Source organism: Podarcis pityusensis (genome assembly GCF_964106645.2).
Source record: "Podarcis pityusensis genome assembly, chromosome: 15".
NCBI lineage: Eukaryota > Metazoa > Chordata > Lepidosauria > Squamata > Lacertidae > Podarcis > Podarcis pityusensis.
Genome location: NC_138040.1, coordinates 43706775 through 43734015, shown reverse-complemented (window position 1 = coordinate 43734015; position 27241 = coordinate 43706775). Strand labels below are relative to the sequence as shown.

The 27241-nt window shown below is 43.2% G+C and overlaps 3 protein-coding genes and 1 long non-coding RNA gene across 7 annotated transcripts in view; 2 read left to right on the top strand and 2 right to left on the bottom strand.

The window, feature by feature from the left end:
* Positions 1-3662: 3662 nt before the first annotated feature.
* On the bottom strand, positions 3663-4603 carry LOC308463875. The gene is made up of 2 exons (XR_013979762.1): positions 4233-4603; positions 3663-3855 (listed from the first exon to the last, which is right to left on the bottom strand). It is a non-coding gene; the product is annotated as an uncharacterized lncRNA (long non-coding RNA).
* A 244-nt stretch (positions 4604-4847) lies between these two features.
* The window catches only part of PPP3CC (protein phosphatase 3 catalytic subunit gamma), a 76450-nt gene continuing 54056 nt past the window's right edge, over positions 4848-27241 (top strand). For all 4 annotated transcript variants that reach the window (XM_080982472.1, XM_080982470.1, XM_080982471.1 and 1 more), the window contains exon 1: positions 4848-5005. In XM_080982472.1, the coding sequence (XP_080838598.1) occupies positions 4951-5005 (55 nt within the window). In that variant the 5' untranslated portion in view covers positions 4848-4950. The remainder of the gene's footprint in view (positions 5006-27241) is intronic.
* On the top strand, positions 20417-20872 carry LOC308464435 (CDGSH iron-sulfur domain-containing protein 1-like). Its single transcript, XM_080983770.1, has one exon. The coding sequence runs from the start codon at positions 20437-20439 to the stop codon at positions 20632-20634; it is 198 nt and encodes a 65-aa protein (XP_080839896.1). The 5' UTR covers positions 20417-20436; the 3' UTR covers positions 20635-20872.
* LOC308464205 (uncharacterized protein) overlaps positions 26240-27241 on the bottom strand; it is a gene marked incomplete at its 3' end in the record, with an annotated part of 365536 nt that continues 364534 nt past the window's right edge. The window contains exon 3 of the mRNA XM_080983326.1: positions 26240-26320. Within this exon, the coding sequence (XP_080839452.1) occupies positions 26240-26320 (81 nt within the window). The remainder of the gene's footprint in view (positions 26321-27241) is intronic.

The following is a 27241-nucleotide window of genomic DNA, read 5'->3' as shown; positions in this document are numbered from 1 at the left end:
CCTATCCATTCTGAAGGAAATCAACCCTGAGTGCTCACTGGAAGGACAGATCCTGAAGCTAAGGCTCCAATACTTTGGCCACCTCATGAGAAGAGAAGACTCCCTGGAAAAGACCCTGATGTTGGGAAGGATTGAGGCTACAAGGAGAAGGGGACGACAGAGGACAACATGGTTGGACAGTGTTCTTGAAGCTACTAACATGAGTTTGACCAAACTGCGGGAGGCAGTGGAAGCCTGGAGTGCCTGGCGTGCTCTGGTCCATGGGGTCACGAAGAGTCAGACACGACTAAACACCACCACCCTATGCCATGCTACTCTGGTGCTGATTGGAGCTGGAGGCACACAACACCTTGAGATCACCTGGGATGTTTTGGAGGAACATTTCGGAGCCAGGTATTGATTCATCTCAGCAATGTCTACATTAACTGGCAGTGGCTTTCCAGGAATTCAGGCAGGAGTCCTTTCCAGCCCTACCTGGGGATGCTAAGGACTAAACATGGCACCTGTTGCATGCAAAGCGAGTGCTCTACGACTAGCAGAGTGCCCTAGGCCATGTTGCCAAAAACTCAAAATGAACCCTGCTAGCTGCAATATATGAAATGCACTACATGGGCCCATAGTATAACATACAAGCATGTGCGTTAGAAATAAAATGTCTGTCACTCCATACTTTCCATCCCAATATATAATTCCTTGGGAACTAAGTGTGGAGACTGCTATCTTCAGGTTTAAATCTAATTATTTTTAAAGGGCTTATTTCAAAGGCAAACAAAGGAGCGAGAATAAGGCTGTGTACACACTATACATTTTTAAGCACATGTGAAACATATTCTTTTCTTCAAAGAATTATGGGGACCTACTCTTACAATTCCCAGCAACATTAACAAACTACAGTACCCAGAATTATTTGAGGGAATGTTATTTGAATGTGTTTTAAATGTAGTGTGTGTACACAACAAAAAAGAAAGGGGGAAGGGATCAAGCCCAGGACAGCATGACTATTAGATGTTGGGATTTATTTTTATTTATTAATTTATCTGCCTTCTCACTTTTCATACAGATATTATGATTCCCAGAGCAGCTCACATTTCTTTATTTATAGAGAGGCTGCGTCCTAAGGCTGACAAGCTAAAAAACCAAAAAACACAACAGATCGGAAATGGAAGGAAAAGGTAGAAGAGGAGTTTGAATAAACTATTCCTATCAGGCAAGAACATAATTTCAGAATAAGGCACATAGAAAGCTGAAGGTTTCCCCCCTGCAACAACAAAATGAATTTTGTTAAATGAAACCGATACTGGGTTTTTTCCTCCAATGTGGCCCATGCCAGAGGGGAATAGGATAGTCTTGTTAGTCTGCTGTAGGGAAAATGGCAGCAGTCTGTGACAGCTCACAGTGTAATATTGCTGGTGTAAGCTTTTGCTAAGCCAGAGCCCATTTGGGCAGATGCCACCTCTGTGAAGTTACAAGGAATTACCACTGATACATGTCAGCAGGAGCAGATAAGTGGAAAGCCATTTTCCAGATGGGTAGCCCTGTTAAGTCTGTTACAGCACAAACACAAAAGGCATCTTCTTGACGTTACAGGAGCCAGAATCTAGTACCAAAAGGGTTTTAGAACTGATTCAAGAATTTGGTCAAGTTGCAGGATTTAAATTGAATAAGTTAAAAACCAAGGTTTTAGAGAAAAATTTGACACCAAGGGAGAGAGAGAGGTTTCAGAATGAGACAGGTTTAACAGTTGTTAAGAAAGTTAAATACCTGGGGATTAACATGACAGCAAAAAACGGGAATTTATTTAAAGACAACTATGAAAAATGCTGGGCTGAAGTGAAAAAAGATTTAGAAATCTGGTCAAATTTGAAGCTTTCACTGTTGGGTCGTATTGCTGCGGTAAAAATAAATGTATTGCCTAGAATGTTGTTTTTGTTTCAAACATTGCAAATTGTGGACAAAATGGATTGTTTCAAGAGGTGGCAGAGAGATATTTCTAGATTTGTCTGGCAGGGCAAGAAGCCTAGAATAAAATTTAAAATATTAACAGATACAAAGGAAAGAGGTGGATTTGCCCTGCCAGACTTTAAACTTTATTATGAATCAGCAGCTTTTTGCTGGTTGAAAGAATGGCTGCTTCTTGAAAACACTGACATTTTGGATCTAGAAGGTTTTAACAATGTATTTGGATGGCATGCATATCTGTGGTATGACAAGGTCAAAGCACATAAAGCGTTTAAAAATCATATTGTCAGGAAAGCATTGTTTAATGTTTGAATAAGATACAAGGATTTATTGGAAAACAAAACCCCAAGGTGGCTGTCACCGATGGAAGCGAAAGCTCTGAAAAGGCTCAATATGGAGGCCAAATGGCCGAAATATTGGGAAATTTTGGAACAAGATGGGGATAGACTGAAATTACAGAGTTTTGAAAAATTAAAAAACAAAGTGCGAGACTGCCTTCATTATTACCAGATAATGGAGGCATATAATTTGGACAAGAAAATTGGCTTCCAGGTGGAAAAATCAAAATTGGAAACAGAACTGTTAGAACCCAAAACTAAGAATTTGTCAAGAATGTATAACTTGCTGTTGAAATGGAATACTCAGGATGAAACGGTGAAATCTGCTATGATTAAATGGGCATAAGATGTTGGACATAACATAATGATGGCTGACTGGGAACAGTTATGGACCACAGGTATGAAGTTTACGGCATGTAATGCCTTAAGAGAAAATATTATGAAAATGATATACAGGTGGTACATGACACCAGTCAAGCTTGCAAAAATCTATCACTTGCCCGATAATAAATGTTGGAAATGTAAAGAAACCGAAGGTACATTTTTTCACCTTTGGTGGACGTGCCCACCCAAGGATTAAGGCTTTCTGGGAGATGATTTATAATGAAATGAAAAGGGTATTTAAATATACCTTTCTGAAGAAACCAGAGGCCTTTCTCCTGGGCATGGTCGGCCAAATGGTGCCAAAGAAGGACAGAACTTTCTTTATGTATGCCACAACAGCAGCAAGAATACTTATTGCAAAGTATTGGAAGACACAAGACCTACCCACTCTGGAAGAATGGCAGATGAAGGTGATGGACTACATGGAATTGGCGGAAATGACTGGCAGAATCCGAGACCAGGGAGAAGAGTCGGTGGAAGAAGATTGGAAGAAATTTAAAGACTATTTACAGAAATATTGTAAAATTAATGAATGTTAGAATGATGTTGGAATGAAGCTAGGTGGTTTAAGCAGTAATGTTATAAAGGTGTAAGTAAAAAAGGACTGATAACAGATGAAAATTTAAAGTTATAGTATATTAAGTTAAAGAATCATGAGAAAACAAAGAGGGAAAGAAATTGCTGACTTAACTAATTGAACTGCAATACAAAAAAGGGAGGTATGAGGAGGTCAGGGAAACAAGGATATGAATGTAAGTTATAGAAAGATTGATCCATTTTCCTTTTTCTTTTTCTTTTCTTTTTAAGTGTCTTTTACTCTTTTTCTGTATTTTGTATTTTTTTGTATTTGTATTTTTTGTTTTTGTGTAATTCTTGTATTCTTTGAAATTTTAATAAATACCATTTTAAAAAAACAACAAAAGGCATCTTCATGGGGCAGTAGCGTTAAGTCTGCAACAGCAAAAGAAATGAAGTCTCATGGCACTTTAAAGACTTGAATTTATTGTGGCATAAGCTTTGGAGGACTGCAGCCCACTTCACAGCTTAGTAGACTTATTCAGGCACCCATTTGTGGACTAGATCCTGTTTTCTCAGCATTTGATTCTCAATTTGGTGCATTTGTGTTATGTATACGGAAGCACTCTCCACCAGTGTAGCAGATGGTTGCATCAGCCTATTCAATGAATAAAGCACAAGAAACCAGTAATTTGTAAACTAAACATGCTTCTTTACAGGGGCATCAGCTTGAATAAAATATGGGGGGGGGGACTCCTGCCCCACATAATCGACCACATGACACGGTGCACACACATCAAGGGGGGCTCAGCCCCCTCAAATATTTTATGGGGGTGCTGAAGACCCCTAGGAGTCGGCTCCCACGCTTCTTTCTATGTGCAATTATATATATATGTAATATAGAAACTCTCTCCCCGAGCGTCTATCAAGCAGGATTGCCAGCATCCTCAGCAGCCTTGAACCAAAGCAGAACCACCATTTGCAGCTCCCCCACCAAGTTCCACGCGCAGGTCTCCGTCACCGGAGCAGACGCACCTCGGGCGGCAGAGCAGGAGCGCGGAGCCCCGCGTGGCTCTGGGAAAGGGGCCTGGAGCAGAAGGAGGCCCCGGAGCACAGCGCCGCGCGCCCGGGTACAAGGAGAGAGAGCGGCGCCCGGCGTCTGGCCAGGCCCTCCGAGCGCGGCTTTCCTCGCGGCTCCAGCGGCGCGTCTCCTAGCAACCCTGCTTCCCTTCAAAATGGCGGCCGGAGGGAGGGGAAACCCGGGGCCGCAGCTTCGTCACGTGACCCAAGGCACCCGCTGCGGCCGCCGCGCAGGCGCGAGCGAGGCCAATCGGAAGGGGGCGGCGGGCCCAGGCCGGGGACTGGCAGGGTGGCTGGGCGCATGCGTAACGGCGCTGGGGGCGCGCTGGCGGGGGCGGGCGAGGGGGTTGCCTGCGCCTGCGCGCCAGGCGCCGAGAGACGGCGGCCTTGACAGCTTGCGCCTTGTGTGCCGTAGAAGGGGCGGAGGAGAGGGAGCGCGCATGCGTGGTAGGGGCAGCTTCGGGGGCTCGGGTGGAGACAGCCGCCGCCGCCGCCGCCGCCGCCGCGGCACTGAGAGGATTCCCCCGTCCGCGCCTCCCTCCGCCCGCCCGCCCGCCCGCCCGCCTGGGCCTGCTCAGCCGCTGCCGTTGCCGCCGCTGCCGCCGCCGGAGTCCCGGCCCCTCCCGCGGGGAGGCACGAAGGTCCCGGGAGCCGCGACGGGGCAGGCGGGACCATGTCCGGGCGCGCCCAGAGCGGCAAACTGTCCACGACGGAGCGCATCGTGAAGGGTGAGGGGCCGGGGGCTCCGGGGGGGGGGGCCGACTCGCCGCCTCCTCGCTCCGCTTTTGCCGGGGGGCATTTGAGGGAATGGGAATAATAAGCCGGGATTAATCACAATAATCGTTCGTGAGGAGCTGCAGGATCCTGTGGCGATGGGGGCGGAAGGGCGGCCCTCGGCCTGCGCTGTGGGGCAGCGGGGAAGCGGGCGGGCGGGCGGGCGGGCGGCGGCGGCAGCAGCTGCTGCCAAACCCCCCTAGCGATGGGGCGGAAGGGCAGCCGGTCCCTCGCCCCACAGAGCTGCAGTTTCCCCATTGCTCAGGGTGGGGGATCCTGGATGGGGGTATCCTGGATGTCGAAGCCACAAAGCAAAGAGATGCGGGGGTGGGAGGTCTCTGGTGTCCCTTCACTCTCAGGCAAGGGAGCTGCAAGGGGGGCCGAGGAAGGGGCTGGGTGGAGGGAAAAGACTGCCCGCCTGCCTCCCTCCGGGGAGTCCGGAGTGGTCCACTGCGAGGATGCGTGGAGGAACAAGGAGGTGGAGCTGTGACATAAATTAGGGGGGCAGGAAGGGCTGATGCAGAACTAGGGCTGAGGGCTGGTGGTGACACCCTTGTGTGACAGTGACATTTCAAAGCCCTGTGCTACTTACAGCAACCTTTTTCTTTTTCATGTGCTTGTGGGGTGTTTGTGCAGCTGTTAAATGGGTACATAGGAGCAAAATGTGAAAACAATCTGTGTGGCAGATAACAGCTGGGATGGGTGGGTGTGCGTGCGCTCAGGCGGGGTCATCAGGTCCCCATTACCAGTTGACTATGGTGCTTACAGGCATACTGCAACCTTTCTTTGCTGTTACTCTTTAAACCTTCCAGCTTTTCTTCAGCATGCTTGTTAATTTAATGGTCAGTGACCACCTAAACCCATTTGTGTGCCTGAAACAGCACATGCTGTTTTAAAATAGCCAGTGATACTGGAAACAGTTAATAAGCAGGAGGGCAAAATGTTAATCGAGAAGCTGTTGGATTAGTGGGAGGCTTTTACAATGTAGATTTAGCTGTCCTAATTAATCTGATTCCAGCTATCATACCCCACGTATTGGGAAAAGATCTTTCATACACTCATTTGTTTAAATGTGCACGCTGCACCCTGCTAGCTGTTCAAGATAAACAACTTCAGCAATGCAGGTACTAGGAGAACTTGGACATCAGAAATTGTTATGACCAGCCAGTTTAGCTTTGATCTCTTCTGTTGCAGGTGTTAACTAGATCTCTGCCATGTTGTCTTGTAAGTGTTGTGGTTCATTATTCCAAGACTCCTATTGTTATCTGTTTTTCAAGTCCCAGTTTGAATGCTTGTATTGTATACAAGGTGTTCACCTCTGGTAAACAGTATTTTGAAAGATAGTTGATTGTTATTGAGCTGATGGGGTCTTGCAGTAATGATGTAGTTGGCCAATAGGTGCAGAATTCCAGATAAAGGACCCCCCCCCCCATTCCACTTTTATTTCTGATCCCGTCTCCCCTCCTTTCCCCCTTCCTATCATATTCTTATGAAGATTTTTTAACACTTTTTTACACTTTACTTTTTGTGCTGCTGATGAGTGAGTAGTAGAAATTCAAGACTAATCTTGAGTATGTTCATTTGTTCTTACCATAGAATTTGGAGCTCTCACTTCAACATTCATTGGAAGAATTTAGAGGTGGGGAGAAAGAGAAATACTACCATTGAGCCTTGTTGTATTCACCTTGCTTGTGTAAACAGAGGATGGCTTAAGAGTGGCAAGAACTAACTACCGTACTTTTCCGTCTATCAGGCACCCCCATGTATAAGACGCCCCTATTTGGGGGGACTCAAATTTAAGAAAATGGGGGGAGATGGCACAGAGTTGTTGAACTTTTTTGTAGAGGATTGCCCAGAGTTGTTGAGCTTTTTTTTGCCGAAAATCGCTCACCCGCACACGTTGCTAAATCCGCCTCCTGTCTTTCCCTGACGCAGCAACCAATAACACGCACAATAGCCGCTGACAGCCGTGGCAGCAACCAATCAAACGTCCAACCTATGCACCATCCATGTATAAGACAACCCCCACTTTTTAGCATGATTTTTAAAGAATAAAACATAGTCTTATACACGGAAAAGTACGGTAATTGCTTTGATGTGACTCTGAGAGCTGTTTTGTGTAAGACCATAGGAGAATATAATACCTGATAGCCTGGTCCTATGCATTCATGCTTGGAAATAAGTGTCAGTGAATGCAATAGAGGTTACTTCAAAGTTAGCATGCACAGGATTGAGCTCTAAGGATGTGAACTTGGAGCTGGGAAGCCTCTTGTGTGGTGTTGGGGAGACAGAATTTTGGATTTGGACCAGACATATATGTGTTCAAATCCCCACCCACTTACCCGCTTGGTGGTCTGGGGTAGTCGACAACTCTTGGCCTAACTGCTTGTAAAAGGAAAATGGAGAGGGAAATAGACTGCAGTATAATTAACTTTAGTCAATAAGTTTATGACCAGTTGTGGCCTGATATATGTCTAATGCAGGGGTAAGCGAACGTTTTCAGCAGGGGGCCGGACTATATTTTTGGGGGGAGGGGAATGAACGGCTGAGGCTAAGGAGAGATGGCGGCTCCGGAGGAGCGGCACCAGGTGTGTGTGACTGGACTTTGGCGCTGGGTAAGCCCTGAGCCACCACCAACACAGGTGCCTTCTTGCAAAAAGGGAGGCAGACTCCCAAGTCCCCCAGAGACCCCTTTGACCATATCCACCCCTGACCTTTACACACTCAGAAAAAGGAAGAAAAAAACTAGGACTTTTTTAAAGCTGCTGCAACATGGGACTGCACAGCTCCTTCTGCAAAAAGTAGATGAGGGTGAGAGAGCGGCCAGGTGAAGCTTGAGGCACACAGGGGAAGGTGCTTTTAAAAAAGCCCCAGTAGAGAGATCCCCCCCCCCACTTGCACACAAGTAGGAATGGGATTGGGGCTGCTCTGATAGGCAGCGCGAAGCCTCCCTTCCCAGCTGAGGGATCCCAACCCGAGAAGCCGTACGCACATCTCCGTCTCCTGAGACGGCAACAGCTAGAGCGGCGGTGCCTGCGATGTTTCCTGCGACGGAAAGGGACTTGGGGTCTCTGGCGCTCACCTGCGCACAGCCCCTCCCAGGAAAGGCCCTCCCCGCCCTGAGTAATTCCTGACTTCGAGGCCCTGAGCCAAAACGACTGCACCCCCGCTGCTCACTCCTCTGTAGCACCTGGGCAATTGCCGGGCGCCAGATTTAGAACCCTGCTGGGCCTGATCCAGCCCGGGGACCATAGTTTGCCGACCCGATCTAGTATATTAAGTAGTTCCAGAATTCAGTGAGAAAAAAATCACTATACAAGCGTACAGTGCGGAATGAGTGAAGCAGCATTTGAGATATAGAAGCATCTTAATGTTTTTTCTGTCTTCATCATGAGTTCCAATGTGATGAGTGTTTTGGTTCACTCTCCTTCCTTCCAATGTTGGCAGCAGACCCTATTTGAAGTAATTTTAAGGCAAAATGATTGCAAGGTAATTTACTGTATCCGCTAAACTTATATTTGAGTTCTGGGGAGAAATCCAGACTTTGATCACTTTCTGGACTGAAAATGTCCGTCTTATTAAATATACAAGACTGTATTTGCTCCATATATTAATTTTTGCAAGTGACTTTGCGAACATTAGATCTTCTTTAAGCTATGCTATTTCTATCCTTTATTAAAACCAACCCTTCCCCCATCAATTTACTTGGGCCCCTTTTCACATTTCTCATTCCAAGCACTGACCTTAGAAAATTCCATGCTGAGGATCAGTATCTTGTTTTACCATTGTCTTTATTTTAAAAAATATGAAGGAATATCTCTGAGGAGGTTTTTGGGATCTGACTCTTACAGAACTGATTCTACAACCTTGATGTAATTCTTGCAAACTTGACACTAAAAATATCTGACTTGCTGAACACTGAATATAAGAAAGCAGCTCAATAAGAAACTTAGTGCTGATTTCTCCCTTCCCGCCATTAGTCCCGTGGACACCTAAATCTATTTCTACATCCAAATTATTTGTGAAATTTGGTGGAATCTTAGCACAGTTGCAGAAACTTGCAAATGCAAAGGACTAGCAACATATGTAAGCCAAGTTAAAATAAGTTTAGTAATACCAGATGATAAAGCCACTGTCTTCATTCATTCATCCATTCATTTCAAACATGGGGCTTAAAAACTGAATAGACCATGAGTATGGAGTTTCCTCCCCAGTTGATAACTGCCCTCCTCCAGGTGAGAAAAGAACATCTCCTTATGGATTGTCTTATGACAATCTCAGTGTATGATAGCCATGGTTTTAGGTTAGTGTGTGCTGAATTCCAGCCACATTGGTGCACAGCAAAACTGTCTGAAAGGGCAGGGTTTAATCCGTTTGACTTTTCATGTGTTTCTACAGGCATTGTCCTTGACCCAACTGTCTGCAAATCAGAGATGATTGCATGAGGAGACATTTACATACAAGGTGGACAAGAGCACAAGATAGAGCAATAAGCATTACATCCAACCTGGGAATTGTGGTTTGTTGCACTGAAACCACAGTTGAAAACCCCAGAACAACCCCTGGCTTCGCATAATGGTTTGTTTAGAAGGAAAGAAACCATGATCTTTATTTCAGATGTACTGTAATACTAAGTTAGGAATTGTGGTCTGTTAGGGGAGGAGCAAAGCAGGAGCCATCTTGGCACTAACTATGGTTTACAGTGACATGTAGACATAGTCACTGGTTGCCAGAAATGGCTTAGTCATGCTGGCCACATGACCCGGAAGCTGTACATCAGCTCCCTCGGCCAGTAAAGCAAGCTGAGCACCACAACCCCAGAGTCGTCCACGACTGGACCTAATGGTCAGGGGTCCCTTTACCCTTTACCGTAAAAGGGCACTTTTGTGTATAACTCCTTCGCTTATAAAACATGAGATATATTCTGCAAATTAGATTACTCATGGTATTGGTTTTCATATGCAATTGTGCAAAAGCGGATGAGAGAAGATTAAAATTCCATCCATGCTGCAACATCTCAAAGCAGTTTTACTTGTAAGTTTTGTAAACTTGTAAAAGTATTGGGTTTTGCTTGGTCATAGCTTAATTATCGAAATATGAAAGGCTTGATTCTTTATCAGTTACAGTAGGCTTCCAGTAATTCATTGTGAAACACTGGAATTTGGCTGCTATAGCCAAATGCTGTATCATAAATTGATGTTATAAGACATCTACTGTAACAATTACGTTTGAAACCAAAATTATTCCAAGTGCCACTGCTTAGCTAGTGAGTTTTATTTTTTAAGCTTTTCTGACGGCCTTTTCTGTAATGCAGCAGACCTTTAGTGAGCAAATCACCTAAAATATAGTTCCATATTACAATGGAGCTTAAAAATGGCTTTTTTGGAGCATACTTGATTGAGCAATAACACCAAGTTTCCATTTGCTGTCATTTCAAATAACCAGTGAGGGGCTCTTGATTGAGTTGGGATAGGGTTGAGAGTCCCAGATATTAGAACCAACCAAAGAATCATAGTCAGAAGAGATATTGGAGATCATCTAGTCACCCAGCTGCTCAGCACAGAGCTGGAATCTTTTTATTGTTTGATTTATTTGAAGTATATATACACTGGTCTTCAGTCCAAAAAGAGCCTTAACAATGATCAATAAATAGACGTATGGTCTTGAGTTTATAATCTAGGCACAACACAAAGGGATTTACAGAGGTAGCAGGTACAGTGGTACCTTGGGTTACAGATGCTTCAGGTTACAGACTCCGCTAACCCAGAAATAGTACCTCGGGTTAAGAACTTTGCTTCAAGATGAGAACAGAAATCGTGCTCCGGGGGCATGGCGGCAGCGGGAGGCCCCATTAGCTAAAGGGGTACCTCAGATTAAGAACAGTTTCAGGTTAAGAACAGACCTCCAGAACGAATCAAGTTCTTAACCCGAGGTACCACTGTATAAATCAGATTTAGACTCTACTTCTTAGTTTTGCTTCATAATTTAGAATGCTATAGGGCTAGACCACCCTTTCTAGGAACATTGTGGCAAAACTGAAACATTTTGTGATACCGGTTAGTGGTGCCAAACTGAGGGTCATTGAAAATCAAAAGGGATGCCCAAAGGCCCATTTCCTGCCTTTTCCCCTGACAGGGACTCAAGGTGGCTTACAGAAAAAAATAGGAATAGCTATGACAGAGGGAAGGGGAACAATCATTAACAAACAGTTAAACATTAATAAAATTAAAATCATCTATCTATCAGATCTATCTATCTATCTATCTATCTATCTATCTATCAGATCTATTAAAACATATACATACGGTAATTACCAGCCCTTTCATTAAAAGCAGTCAGTTCCGAAAAGCCTTTTGGAACAAGAAAGTCTTCACCTGCTAGTGGAAGGACAACAAGGAGGAAGCCTATCAAACTTCTCTGGAGGGAACTCCAAAGTCCAGGAGCAGCCACCGAGAAGGCCCTCTCCTGCATCCCTACCAAGTGTGCCTGTGAGAGTGGTGGGACTGAGAGAAGGGCCTCCCTGGAAGATCTCAGAGCCCAGGCAGGATCATATGAGGAAATAAGCTCTTTCAAATAGCCTGGGCCTACGCTGTATTCTTCTTTTTCTTTGGTGATCACTTGTAGCCGAGTAAGATTGTCTTCTATGAACACAGTCTTAACGGTGTGTCCGCAAGTGACTGTGGAGGCCAATTCTGGATCCACATGTCCTTCCACAGTGGGGACATAGGTGCCTTCAACTTAGCTCCTTTCTTCCTTTTGTCCTGAATTTGTGCTTCTTCAAAGTCCATGATGCCTTTGGTAGAGGCTGTTCTCCAATTGGAGCACTCACAGGCCAGTGTTTCCCACCCAATTATCTGTGCTTATACTTCAGTTTTAAAGATTTATTTTTATTTAAAGACACTTGGGAGTGTCTTTAAACCTCTTTTGCTGTCCACCAGCATTTCACTTTCCATTCTTAAGTTCAGAACAGAATGCAGTTGTACCCAGGAGCTTCCTTCAGCCACTCAGAAGCTGCGCTTTGGTTTTCGGACGTTTTGGAAGTTGAACTGACTTCCGGAATGGATTCTGTTTGCCTTCCAAGGTATGACTGTAGTTGCTTTGGAAGGCGATAATCAGGCATCCGAACAACACGAGCAGTCTAACAAAGTTGATGTTGAAGAATCATTGCTTCAACACTGGTGTTCTTTGCTTTTTCCAGTACACTGACATTAGTTTGCCTGTCTTCCCAAGTGATATATAATTTTTTCCAGAGACCCCGTGGATGGAATTTTTTGAGGAGTTGGAGATGGCATTTATAAGTGGTCAGTGTCATAACCAGCACTTTAAATTGTTCCTGGAAGCAGACCAGTAGCCAGGGGAGCTGTTGTACTGAGGGACTGGGATGCTGCCTACAGCCAGCCCTGGCTAACAATCTGGCTGCAGTTTTTTGAGCCACTTGAAGTTTCTGAGCACTTTTCTAAGGCAGCGCCAGGTAGAGTGTGTTTCAGTAATTCTAACGGGATATAACTAAGGCATATGTCACTGTGGCCAAACTGTTTCTATAACAGTGTTTTTACATCACATTGTTAACCATTCACCCTGGTGCAGATCTTAGATCCTAGATTTATAGCTAGAAATGAGGACAGAATTGCGATTATATATTTATATATGACTAATTTAGTCATATATAATCGCAATTCTGTCCTCATTTCTAGCTATAAATCTAGGGTCTAAGATCTGCACCAGGGTGAATGGTTAACCAATGGTTAACAAGCAGTACTTTTAGGGCTTGAAGTTGGAAAATTACATATAAATGTTGCAAAATACAGAACAACTTTGTGTATTTGGTCCCGTCAGGCAATGGCTCAATTGCAATGGCAAGGATATAACCAACATGCTACCCTGCTGTCGAAAGAATTGCATTGGCTACCAGTTAGTTCAAGGTATTGGTTTTGGAGTATAAAGCCCTACACATCTTGGCACCAGATACCTGAAATGTTGTTTCATTCACCCCGAACATACTCAGTTGATCACTGCATTTTAAAATAAAGGCCTCTTGCAGGTGCCATCTTATAAGGAGGTCTGTTCTGCACAAGGTTAGAATCAGTCCATTAGTGTTGTGGCATCTATCCTTTGGGATTCCTTCGCCTTGAATATTAGTCATGTTCCATCTGTGTTGTCTTTTCAGTGCCTACTAAAGACCTTCCTCTTTCAACAAGCCTTTTAAGCTGTGATCTTTTCCCAGTCTGCATCTGTACTGAATTATTCTTAAGATTTTTTGTGTTTGTTTGTTTTTTATTGCTTATAACAAAATCCTTTTGGAGGAATGGCGGGAAAGAAATAATCTGTCACTCTCTCTCAGCCCAAACTAGAATGCTTATGAAAATAAAACGATAATGGAGAGAACCACAAGTTATTGAAAGAGGAGCAAGATAAATATATTTGTGACAATGAAAAGAATAAAAAAGTTTTGGCGATGATTGATAATATGTAATGAGATGGATTGGGATATAAATAAAAAATGGCTTCAGGATACACTATTTTGTCTAGTTAATGACATTTGCTGTGTATGATTATCTAGTATTGAAGAGGTCAGTGGTGATAAAACTTAACCAAATATCTATGGATATATTGCTACTCAATTGCATGAAAACCTTGTTTATTTCTGGGGGTTTTCTGTTTCCATTAAATAATGTTGAGGGTACTGAAAATCCAAAAAGCTGCTTTAGTTCTGATTTCTTTTTTATGTTTTACAAATTCCTTGGGATGCAAGTTCCTGTGCCATATGACATAATGCTTTTAGAACTTTTTTTGAAACCAAGAAGTTCTATAAGCAAAATGCCGTATGTTGACTCAGGTGGAGAGCAGAGATGGAGGAGACAACGCACTTTAAAAAAAACCCCTAGACTTCCTTAACTGTGAAGGACTATTTCTGTGATGCTTTGAATTCTGGATAATAAAACTTTCCTTTTGTTTGCTATCTTAAAAGATGACAATAGAAACCATCATTCCCCCCCCCCCTCTATTTTCCCAGCTGGCAAAAACAAAGGCATCATTGGATTATCTTTAAACCACAGCAGTTTGCAGCTCTATCTCTAACACTGGGTATATATTTAGTCATTATTTGAATGTAGTTTTACTTTTAAATTTCATAAATATACCACACAGTACAATTTTATTTGCTACCTCAGTTACTACTTAAAGTAGTAGTTGTGGTTTGATAAGAAAGTTTTGCTTACACTTCAGTTTTTAACAAAATGTCTGTGTTGGGTCCCCCCCCCCCCTTATTATTATTATTTTGATATTTGATATATTTATGTGTAGTACATTAAAACTCCTCATCACCACCACCTCTGACTACTTGACATGCTTCCCAGTGTGCTTCAGATTATTATCCTGGGTCCAGAAAAGAGATTTTTTACTTGCACTGTGAAGCCAAAGTAAGAAAGAATTTCTGCATGATGCCTTGAATTTAGCATTTCCTGGAAAACGTATCGGGTAGAAATTGGAAGCTTCTAACATAGCCTTCCCAAACCTGATGCCCTCCAAGTGTGTTGGAATACCATCCCTAATCATTGGATGTGTTGGCTAGGGTGGTGGGAGTTGGAATACAAAACACCAGGAGATGCCAGGCTTGGGAAGGCTGTTCTAAACTGTATCTAGTGATGCCTGGTGAGCTGAAAAGAAAATGCCAAAAGGGCAAGCAGCTGTAATCTTTCATTAGCTGAAGGAAAAGGGAAGTCCAAGTAACCCACTTCAGCTGCTGAGAAGAAAAGGAGTAGGAAATGCCCCCAGGGGAAACTGAAAGCCGTAGTTTTTTTGTTTGCAGATAACACTGATTTTGATGTCTATAAGAATTCCACAAACATGGTGTAATAAAGGCAGAGTATAAACTTAAAAATATTCCAGTAATAAAGGGCTATGGGCTTACCCAATATTTGCACCGATCATCAGACGGCAAGGCTGGTACCCTGTCAGAATGGTGTAGAACAGGCTGATGTTGGAACAAAAACAGTCTGAGATTATACTGTGCTATTCGACAGTGGAATTTGCTGCCAAGGAGTGTGGTGGAGTCTCCTTCTTTGGAGGTCTTTAAGCAGAGGCTTGACAACCATATGTCAGGAGTGCTCTGATGGTGTTTCCTGCTTGGCAGGGGGTTGGACTCGATGGCCCTTGTGGTCTCTTCCAACTCTATGATTCTATGATTCTATGATCAAAAGAAGAAAAAAGGTTGGATAGATTTATTAATTAAGTTAGGTTTTATCCTACTCTTCCACTGAAGGACCCGAAGGCAGCAACAAAAGAACAATAAAAGCAATACAAAATTTAAGAACAAACCAAAAATATTCACAAATATTATGTCAAAGTTGTTGGAAACAGTATATTCAGCCCTAAATACTGAATAAACTGGAATCTTTGTAGAACAGTTGTTTCAAAGACTTGGAATGTTAGGGTGAGCCCAGAATACCCCTTCTCTATTCAGGAGTGAAATACAGTAAATAAATTTCCTGGGTGATATTGCCATGTAGGAAAAAGTCTATTTATAGAGTATTATTATTAACAACAGTAAGTAGTAATAAATAATAAAGAAAGTGCAGGGGAAATTAAATGTAATGCTTGCTTCATTTTTTTTAAGGCTAAAGCACTGTGTAAATGTGAAAGGTATGGGCAAGGACAATCCAGGGGAAAAACTTTGAGGAACTGGAAGGTTAGCTGAAAAGGGTTTAGAAAATCTACAGCTTTGGTAAAAACATGAATCAGGATTTGGATTAATGTTCACAAATTAATGTATGAAAGAGAAGTTTAATCTTACTAGAGTTTTAATGTTAAACAAGGGATATAAAAAGAAAGTCCTGAAATTGGGATATATTCCTGGATATGTAACTTGATGTGATTTTGTAACTAAACATATCATAAATCCAAAACGGGCCGTAGAAGACACTGATACTCAGTTTTTTAACAAATTTAACTGGTATAAAAAGACAGTTTCATGTTTGTTGAAAACTGGAAAGCATCAGCACTGAATAGGAAACAAGCTTATTGTTGCAGTGGTGAAGCTAACAGATTAGATAGAAAAATAAGAAGGAACACAAAAGCAGACAGATTTGTGTGAGCTTCGTGTATCAAAATAATTGAGTGCCATTTAATGATGGCCTTAAACATTTGTAATAACTTTTTATCATATCTATATGCAGTATATTAATTAGTGTACCACAAGTGTAGTATAGAACTGATGACTGGCTTGATTTTTAGTTTTTAGGAATGTTGGAGTAACGAGCCAAGCTCTGTAAATATTAAATTTATCTATACTGGATTAATATTTGTATATTTACTGTTCTATTTGTGAAACAGAGAACCAAGTTGTATGGTCAGTTTCAGTGGTAGTGAAATGAGATATGGTTTGCTTGAATTGGTGCTACTTGAGCAAGAAGGCTGGTGTATTGGCGGAACTCTGATAGCTGTGTGAACACAAACGTGATTTTTTTCAACTACAGTCGTATCTTGGAAGTCAAACGGGATCCATTCCAGAAGTCCGTTCGACTTCCAAAATGTTCAAAAACCAAAGCATGGCTTCTGATTGGCTCCAGGAAGTTTCTGCAGCCAATTGGAAGCCCTATTGGACGTTCGGCTTCCAAAAATAGCAAACTGGAACAGTCACTTCCGGGTTAGCGACGTTTGGGAGCCAAAACGTTCAGGACCTAAGCTGTTTGACTTCCAAGGTACAACTGTACCTTTGAGAGCCAGTGTGGTGTAGTGGTTAAGAGCGGTAGTCTCGCAATCTGGGGAACCGGGTTCACGTCTCCGCTCCTCCACATGCAGCTGCTGAGTGACCTTGGGCCAGTCACACTTCTCTGAAGTCTCTCAGCCCCACTCACCTCACAGAGTGTTTGTTGTGGGGGAGGAAGGGAAAGGAGAATGTGAGCCGCTTTGAGACTCCTGAAGGGGAGTGAAAGGCGGGATATCAAATCCAAACTCTTCTTCCTCCTCCTCCTCTTCTTCTTCTTCTTCTTCTTCTTCTTCTGTACAACATAGAATGCCAGCATGAATAATGATAGATCTGAATGTAAATGTGTACAACAGATTTCTTCAAAGTGGAACTTTTCAGATGTTTTGAACTCCCAACTCCCCACCAGTCCCAGTTAGCATAGCTATTGGTCAGGGATGGTGGAGTTGTAATCCAGCTGTCTTTGGAGGACACCATGTAGGCAGAGGCTAGCTAACAGGGCTGATACCAAGGCCTGTGGTGAGAAGGAAAGTGGTGAGACTGATTTACAGACCAAGAGAGTGTCTGTTCTTAATACATTAGTTGCCAGTAGGGCATCTGGAAGGCACATGTGTGGCCTTCCCTAAATCCTGAAGGGTCAGCTCCCTGCCCCCCTCCCAGCTGAAGAGAGGCTTGAAAGTAGTACAGCATTCAGTTTTAGCGCAGTGTGTGCATGGGGCCCACAATAGTAAACTGTGTTTTAACAGCCAGCTTGTTTTAGCTAGTGCCATAGCTGTCAACGTTTTCCTTTTTTTAAGGGAAATTCCCTTATTCCGAATAGGATTCCTCGCAAGAAAAGGGAAAAGTTAACAGCTATGGCTAGTGCTTGTGCCCATGCTTGATGAGACCACTGAAGAAGTCAGGCTGTCCGCTGCCATGTTTTAAGCCAGCTGGAAGTGCTTCCTAAGACCCATGCAGTAGTTTTTTGTAATAGCTAGCATCTTTCACAAACTGCTCTTGCACGATATAATCAATGGCTGATTATCAAGACATTTTTCATGATGGACAAAAGAAAACTGTTGGTGGTTTGAAGGAGAAATGCATTTTAATGCATTTAAAATCCACTATGTCAGAGACCATAAGATTTAGTTGAGGAATCTCCTAGGCTATTTAACTGTATGTAGTAACAACAACAACAACAACAACAACAATTTATTATTTCTACCCCGCCCATCTGGCTGGATTTCCTCAGCCACTCTAGTCTGCTTCCAACAGAATATTAAAATACAATAGTCTATTAAACATTAAAAGCTTCCCTAAACAGGGCTGGCTTCAGATGTCTTCTAAAAGTCTGGTAGTTATTTTTCTCTTTGACATCTGGTGGGAGGGTGTTCCACAGGGCAGGTGCCACTACCGAGAAGGCCCTCTGCCTGGTTCCCTGTAACTTGGCTTCTCACAGTGAGGGAACCGCCAGCAGGCCCTCAGCGCTGGACCTCAGTGTCTGGGCAGAACGATGGAGGTGGAGACGCTCCTTCAGGAATACTGGACCAAGGCCATTCAGGGCTTTAAAGGTCAGCACCAACACTTTGAATTGTGCTTGGAAACATACTGGGAGCCAGTGTAGGTCTTTCAAGTCTGGTGTTATGTGGTCTCGGTGGCCGCTCCCAGTCACCAGTCTAGCTGCTGCTTTCTGGATTAGTTGTAGTTTCCGGGTCACTTTCAAAGGTAGCCCCACATAGAGCGCATTGCAGTAGTCCAAGCGAGAGATAACTAGAGCATGCACCACTCTGGTGAGGCAGTCTGTGCCTCCATGGACAGCTGTGAGTCCAAAATGACTCCCAGGCTGCGCACCTGGTCCTTCAGGGGCACAGTTACCCCATTCAGGACCAGGGAGGTTTTTTTTACCATTTGTTTTTTTACATTTGTTTTTTACATTTTACTTTTTTACATTGTTTTTATTACATTTATATCCTGCCTTTCTTTCAAGGAGCCCAAAAGCAGCGTATGCTTCCTTCTCCCCATATTTACCCTCAGAGCAACCCTGTGATGTAGGTTAGGTTGAGAGGTATTGACTATCCAAGGTCTTCCAATTCACTTTATGTCTTATGTCAGGAGTGCTCTGATGGCGTTTCCTGCTTGGCAGGGGGTTGGACTTGATGGCCCTTGTGGTCTCTTCCAACTCTATGATTCTATGATTCTAGTGAAGACTTGAACCTAAGTCTCCCCCATTCTAGTTTGACACACTAACATTACACCACACTGGCTGTTTTAGTGAGCTAGGACTGTGTGAATGCTCAGGCTCTTCACACATAGAAGGAAATAGGGCTGGGCACCATTAATGTCATTTATTGGCACGTGGTTGGATGTCTCTAGTTTGGCCAAGACAGGTATGGAATCCAGGAGTCTTGCTTTCTGCTGTTGCCTGGTCTGCAGAGCAGGATCTTCTGACTGCTCCAGCTCAAGCCCTCAGTTCAGTGGCTGATGGAGGGACTTTGATTGTGCTCTGACATGATCTTTCGCTTCTGAGGAAGACAAGGCATCCCTTAACAGTTGTTTGGCAGCTAAAGGGCAAACTTCTTACATGTTCTGCATGGCCCCGAAGTGTTTGAAGATTCCTTCCTAGTGCTGCCAATAATTTTAAGAAGCTCCTTTCTCGCTCTTCTTACAGTATTGTGAAAAAAATTGGCCAAGAAATTAAAATGCATTCCGCAGAAGCAATAAGGTCACATGATAGCCAGTGTATTCTAAAGGGTCACATATTGGAATAGATATATGCTGCATAGCTAGTGCCAACTGCATATATAGGTGGAGTTGTAAAAATCCAGAGTGACCAAGAGGGATGATGTGTGTGTCCAAACTGGTTTCTGGCTTGAGAAAAGAGGAAATACAGTGGCAGTAAAATACATAAAACATAAAACATAGAACATAAACATAAAACATAGAACATAAAAATCAGTATATAATTTTTCTGTAAGTGTGTGACTTCTATATCTTGTGTATCAGCTATAAATTAATTGATGTTTCTTGAAAACAAAATGATGAAATATTTTTTCCACTTTATAGCTAGAAAGGCCTTCATGACTGAAATTGCAGTACAGTTTCTAATGTTTTAGTTCACACAAATGGGGTGCTTGCAGATAAGAAGCAAAAATATTTGTTTGTTTTGTGAATTTATACCCCACCAGTATTGCTCCCAAAATCTCTCAGGATAACCTACAGAATATAGCATTCATATGAAGTTTGCAGTAGTAAAATACCATATATCTAGGTAAAACATATACCTTGTATACATGGTTGTAAAAGTCCCCGGCAGCAGCAATTTCCCACTGAAACCTTAATAAAATATTATTATTATTATTATTATTAATTTCTATACCACCCTAAGGTATCTTTGAGGTATATGTCTTAAAAAGAAGATATAACCTTCTTCTAAATGCTCATGGAAACTAGACTGACTTTGTAAAGACCAACAACAAACAGGTCTGATAAATCTTTCAAGGCAGGGACTTGTTGAATAAAGGTTCCACCCAGTGCTATTTTTATAGAAAAAGAGGTTCCAGAACTCCCCATGAACACCTCCCTTGTTCTCTTATAATGGCAATGGCACCCACTTGAGAGGTGCTGGAACCAGGGCTTTTTTTCTGCTGGAACTCACCAGAACTCAGTTCTAGCACCTCTTAGGTGGGCGCCATTGCCATATCGATGGTAAATCTCCATATCCAGAAAGATAACCCAAAAGTAGTTCATGCATTTGATATGGAAGATTTGGGGGAGAAAGCTGTGTACTGCTGGTGTTGGAGGTCTAAGAAGTTTCCATTGTCTGATGGGTCTCATACAAACCATAATGATGAAATGGGAGACAATGTGGGACCTCTGATCATCAAGAGAAAACATGCATAAATGATGAATGATCTGGACACCGCACAAACAACCATATTGCAGTGTTTTCTGCTCACTTGTAATTGGTGTAAAAATGAGGTCTTAAGTCATTTCACTGAAGCTTTTTACATGTGGTATGCTGCAACTGATGTAATTCATGGTGTTTGCCTTGTTTAAACACTACAATGTATGTTAGGAATGAATACTTGTGACCTTGCTCTTTTTGTCTTGTAAAATGTACATTCTCATTAAGTGTTTTTTTAAAAAAGACCTTTAGAATGTACAGCCGCCCAGAGTGGCTGGGGAAACCCAGCCAAATGGGTGGGGTATAAATAATAAATTATTATATTATTATTACAGTGGTACCTCGGGTTACATATGCTTCAGGTTACAGACTCTGCTAACCCAGAAATAGTACCTCGGGTTAAGAACTTTGCTTCAGGATGAGAACAGAAATCATACAGTGGTGGCGCGGCGGCAGCAGGAGGCCCCATTAGCTAAAGTGGTACCTCAGGTTAAGAACGGACCTCCGGAACGAATTAAGTTGTTAACCCGAGGTACCACTGTATTATACAACCCAGTGCCAAATCAATCCCACCACCTGTTTTTATGACAAAAGTCACTGTGCATGGGGCAACTAAGTGGAGGTTTATTAGTTTTTAGCTGGTCCATATTTAGCTGCTTCTGTTGAAAGCAAGAAGGAAGGAAGGCTCCTGGCTTAGGAAATGAACCTGTAGGAAGTAGGGCAGGGTGCTGGCTTAAAATAGTCTTGAAGACTGGCCTGTGTTTATGATGAACTGATCTATTTAGGTAAATCCTGGAGTCATTGTGGGGGTAGAGCTGTATGCTAATCTAAAGATATTAGCTAACAGACCAGTACAGTGAAGGCCTGGGTTTATCCCTGGCTTGCTTCCTGTTGAAGAGTTTCCAGTTCACCCAGGAGTGTTGGCTGCTGCCAGCTATGTTTTCTAGTTATTCAGCAAGGTCTCGAATAATAATGACATTAGGTATTGATTAAGCAGCTGAAGCAAAAGGATCAGCCTATGTTAAGGCAGCAGCAGCAGCAGCAGCAGCAGCAGCATTAGTTATAATGCATTCCCTTTCTGCAGGGCCAGACTGATGGCCCAGTGTTGAAGACTGTGCAGGCAAAGATTGTTGCAGGGGTACCAAAGGGGAGGGGTGTGCACTGCTTGCTTGCTTGCACTGCAGTGGAGGCCTCTGGCAGGCAAGCCAAAGCTTGGTGGGATAGCAAGATAAAAAGCACAAGTGGGAGGGAATTTAATGTGGGCAGAAGATCGCAAAGGATGTGGCAGAAGTTGAGGGGAGGAAAGATAAAACACTTCTCTGCTGTTCTTAAATTCTTTAACAAGTGGTGGGCGGGAGCGTTCCTTGTGCCATCTAGATTGCTCTTCTGTTTTCCAGTCACTGAAGGGTAGTAATTCCCTGACGTGTCTAGTAACTTTTTCGTCTCCTACTAGAATGCTAGACTAGAGGTTGCTGGACTCCTCATGGTTCCAGTGGTGAATGTTAGTTATCTTAAATGCTGTCTCACTTGTTCATTTACCCAGACCTGAGTCTTTTAACTTAGGCCCTGTTTTTCCTTTTATATGTTCAAGGTCTTTCTGGAGAGCAAACATCAAATGTACACTGAAGATCCCTACAATCAGGGGTTCTGCCTCACCCCTTTTCTTTGTCCCAATTACAAATAATTGGTTTTTCAAATATTCACTTAGTCATTATTTCTCATACGTTGTATGCTAGTTCCTTTGGGCAGAGAGCACAAGCATTCCTTTGGGCAGAGACTGAGTATAGACTGAGTATACCTTGCAACTTCAATGACCTTGGAGTGAGCAGGATGTCAATAAAATACTGGGGCATCTTGTTGTTTGCATCCATCTTTCTTGAGAGACAATGGAAGAGTGCGCCTTCAGGGGTGAAGTCAAACCATTGGAAAGTTACAGCACCTGCTGTGGCTGTAGAGATTGATAAGGAAGAAACATGTTTTCTTGTAGGTGGAGCAGATGAAGGCACCAGTTTTGCTGCTACAGTTGCACCGTGGCTTTTATTCTTTGTATGGAGTGCTGGCAACAGCTAGGATATTGGTCTTCGTCAGGCTGATGGTGCAGCCTGAGCAAAATGGTTGATGAGTCTATGTAGAGCTTCCTTGGATCTTGTCAGGACTGTGTCATCTGCAAGCAACATATCTCGAATAAGCACCCGCTACACTTTTGTTTTGGCATGGAGACATGCCAGGGTGAACCAACCCCCCTTGCTCCTTGAATGCTCCTTAGTACACACCGCCTTCAGTCAAGCTGAAGGCATAGGAGAACAACAGAGAGAAGAATATGCCAAAGAGAGATTGAGTCCCGTTTCACACCACACTTCATAGGGAAGGCATCCGAGGATGAGCTACCATACTGGGCATGTAGAAGAACAACATAAGCTCTCTGCAAGATTGGGCCAAGGGTCCAGCATCCTGCTTGCAAGCAATACCAACCAGATGTTTGTACAAAGGCAACAGCCCACCTTTGTTGCTTACCCCTTACCAGATAGCATTCACTGCCACTGGACCCAGAGGGTCCTATTTAGCTATTGTGACTAGTAATTATCAATAGACTTCTCTGCTTTGAATTTGTTCACTTTCTTTTTACAGGAGACAGTCATTTTGCAATGGGATTCTATTCCCAGCTCCCATGCGCGTCTGTGGAGCTTGTGTAAGCGCATCCTGCCCTGTTCTACCCTACCCCATTCCACTCCGTCCTCATTCTGCCCCCGTTCTTTCCTCTTCTGAGTCCAAAAGAACCACACATTGGCAATCGTGTCAAATATTGGCCTTGTTTGCACATAACACTAAACCCAAATTGTGGCTTCGTGTGAATGAGCAAGTGTGCTGGAACACAGTGAGAAAACTGTGGCAGTATTACTCCTCTCTTCTCTGCTGCTGTCCTGCTAGGAGGAGGTCAGTGATGGCTTAGCATTGTGTCTGAATCTGGGTTTGTGGTTTGACTTGGTTCCTGTTAACATGGCACCAGCAGGAGCAGGATACGAGTGAAGCAGCCAATATTTTCTCAGTGTTCACCTGCATGCGTATTCAAAATATGTAATACCAAAAGAATACAGAAGATACTTAAATTATATTACTAGATTTGAAAGGATCTCAAGGGATACCTTGCTTTCAGTGCCAAGAAAATGTGGACAGCTAATTTGAAAATTTCTGAGGTTTTTACAAGCAAGCAGATTTGCCCAGTCTTGCTATTTCACACACTGGCAGCCTCTGTACAAGAGGAAGAGAAATTGGGATGTCTGCCTTGGATATGCTGCATATTCAGAAATGGTTAGTGGAAGCACTCTATGCCACTTGTTCTTCGCAACTCTTCCTTCAAGGCTTGTTGACTGGTCCCTGCCTCCTTGTCTCAGATTTGGCACTGATCTCTGAAGTGCATGCTGTTGACTATTGCTTTGTTTAGGTTTTTTGTACAGAACGGGTCAGTGTATGTCTTCAAGCTGGCTTGGCTTTTATGGCAAGTACATTATGTGCAAAATCATCTTCACTTAAAATACCTTATTTAAAAAGTGCTCTCTATTTTCCACATCCCCGTCCCTTTCCAACTCAGCTGCTGTGAGAGCCAGAATTGCATTTTTTAGCAGGTGGGGAAACTCATTTAAGGCAACAAAATGTTCCCACTGTTGTTTTAATACATGTCACATATATATTCACACACTCAATCTATTATTGGACTAGCAGTCACCTTGCTAACCTTATGATAACAGGTGGTGAGTTTCTCTGCCTGCTGACATCTAGGAATTCCCCACTCCTATCCTTTGGCTTGCTCCCTTTTATAAATTAGGGGCAGCTGTTTGCTGTAAGCATTGGGCACTATACCTCTCCGCCTCTTCCTGCATGTGTGCACACACAAACACATGCACGCACCAAGACCAAGGTTAGAAAAGTTGGCTGGGGCAAACATCCAATCTGATCAAACTGATGAAAGGAAGATGACGGATCTGACACTGATACTGGTTGGCAGACTGTTGAGTGATTGTTTTAGCGTGAGCAGTATATTTTTAACTGCGAAAAGGTCTTGGCACCTGTGCAGTCTCAAAGATCATTTAAAAGCTACACATCAGGTTTTCCTTGGCTGTTTCTTCAGGGTAGGTGGCAGTTTGAGATCACAGTCAAGGCTTTCTGATAACATATTCAGCACGGCCAGAATCTTACCATTTACTAAGAAAGCTTTGTCCAAAAGGTTAGAATGGTATTCTTTAAGCTACTTAGAGTATTAAAAAATATGAGACAAAATAAAGAATAGCACAGTGCAATCTTAGACCCTTTGTGAAAATCAGACAAAAGAAATACAAAAATATTCTGTATTGATTAATTAAATTTATATTTTGTGTTTTCTTCTAAGGAGCTTAATTTTGTATACACGGTTCTGGTCCAAGGTCACCCAGTGAGTTTCATAGCTGAATGGGGATTTTAACCTAGACCTCTTCAGTCTTCATCATACTCTAAGCACACCAGCACACTGACTCCTTCATGTTTCCCTTTTCCTTTATGACTTCTCCTTGGATTTCTAATGCCAGAACAGCAGGCAGGGGCTTCAGGTGCCTCTATGTCTCCTGCCACACCCTCCTGTGTTGCTTTTTCCTGACCTTGCTTCTCACCTGTCTCCCACTTCCTAGGCTTTTCTTTCCTTCCAGTCTCCCCAGTCCTTGCTAAGCATTTTCTGCTTTCTTCAAACATATGTACTTGTGTTTCTGCCACAAAATGCTGTTGGCCTTTAGGGTGCCGCAAGGCTCTTTTTTGTGTATGTGTTTTTGCTGCAACATACAAAGGAACTAGCCCTGTGGAATATGTGCTTTTCTGTAGCTGAAGTTTTTCAGATCACCAAAATGGGTTTTCCTGATCGAGAGAATTTTTTTTATTACCAAGTATACATGTCCCTTTAACTGTGTTTCAGGCCCTTTGGAGTCTTCCCTTCATGAGAGAAAGAAGCTTTACATTTTGTGTGTTTTGGGCATGTCCTGACAACCAAACTTTCATAAATTCAAGAGGTGGACAAGCCAGAGTATGAGGAAGCTATTGGGGAATATTATTTGTTTCTTTTCCCACAAGTGTGGTGAGAGAAGTAGGTGTTTTTCTGGAACTCTCTAGCTTTCTCCATAATCCAGCGCATGTTTGCAATTTGGTCTCTGGTTCCTCTGCCCCTTCGAAATCCAGCTTGCACTTCTGGGAGTTCTCGGTCCACATACTGCTTGAGCCTGCCTTGTAGAATTTTAAGCATAACCTTGCTAGCGTGTGAAATGAGTGCAATTGTGTGGTAGTTGGAGCATTCTTTGGCACTGCCCTTCTTCGGGGTTGGGATGTAGACTGATCTTCTCCAATCCTCTGGCCGCTGCTGAGTTTTCCAAACTTGCTAGCATACTGAGTGTATGGTTTTCATTGCTGCCTCCTGTATAATGTTATGAGCCTTCATCCATAGTTCTTCAGGCACTCTGTCCACCAAATCTAAATCCTTAAAACTGTTCCTCACTTCCACTGTGTATTCATAAGGGATTTGACTTAGATTGTATCTTACCGGCCCAGTGGTTTTCCCTACTTTCTTCAGTTTAAGCTTGAATTTTGCTATAAGAAGATGATGATCTGAGTCACAGTCAGCTCCAGATCTTGTTTTTTGCTGACTTTATAGATCTTCTCCATCTTTGGCTGCAGAGAAAATTATCAGTCTGATTTCGATGCTGCCTATCTGGTGATGTCCATGTGTAGAGTCATCTCTTGTATTGTTGGAAAAGAGTGTGATGACCAGCTTCTTCTCTTGACAGAACTCTATTAGCCTTTGCCCTGCTTCGTTTTGAACTCCAAAGCCAAACTTGCCAGTTGTTCCTTTTATCTCTTGACTCCCTGCTTTAGCATTCCAATCCCCTATAATGAGAAGAACATCCTTCTTTGGTGTCATTTCTAGAAGGTGTTGTAAGTCTTCATAGAATTGGTCAATTTCAGTTTCTTCAGCACTGGTAGTTGGTGCATAAACTTGGATTACTGTGATGTTAAAAGGTCTGCCTTGGGTTCGTATCGAGATCATTCTGTCCTTTTTGAGATTGCATCCCAGTACAGCTTTTGCCACTCTTTTGTTGACTATAAGGGGCACTCCATTTCTTTTGCGGGTTTCATAGAATCATAGAGTTGGAAGAGACCACAAGGGCCATCGAGTCCAACCCCCTGCCAAGCAGGAAACACCATCAGAGCACTCCTGACATATGGTTGTCAAGCCTCTGCTTAAAGACCTCCAAAGAAGGAGACTCCACCACACTCCTTGGCAGCAAATTCCACTGTCGAACAGCTCTTACTGTCAGGAAGTTCTTCCTAATGTTTAGGTGGAATCTTCCTTCTTGTAGTTTGGATCCTTTGCTCCGTGTCCGCTTCTCTGGAGCAGCAGAAAACAACCTTTCTCCCTCCTCTATGTGACATCCTTTTATATATTTGAACATGGCTATCATATCACCCCTTAACCTCCTCTTCTCCAGGCTAAACATGCCCAGCTCCCTTAGCCGTTCCTCATAAGGCATCGTTTCCAGGCCTTTGACCATTTTGGTTGCCCTCCTCTGGACACGTTCCCGTTTGTCAGTG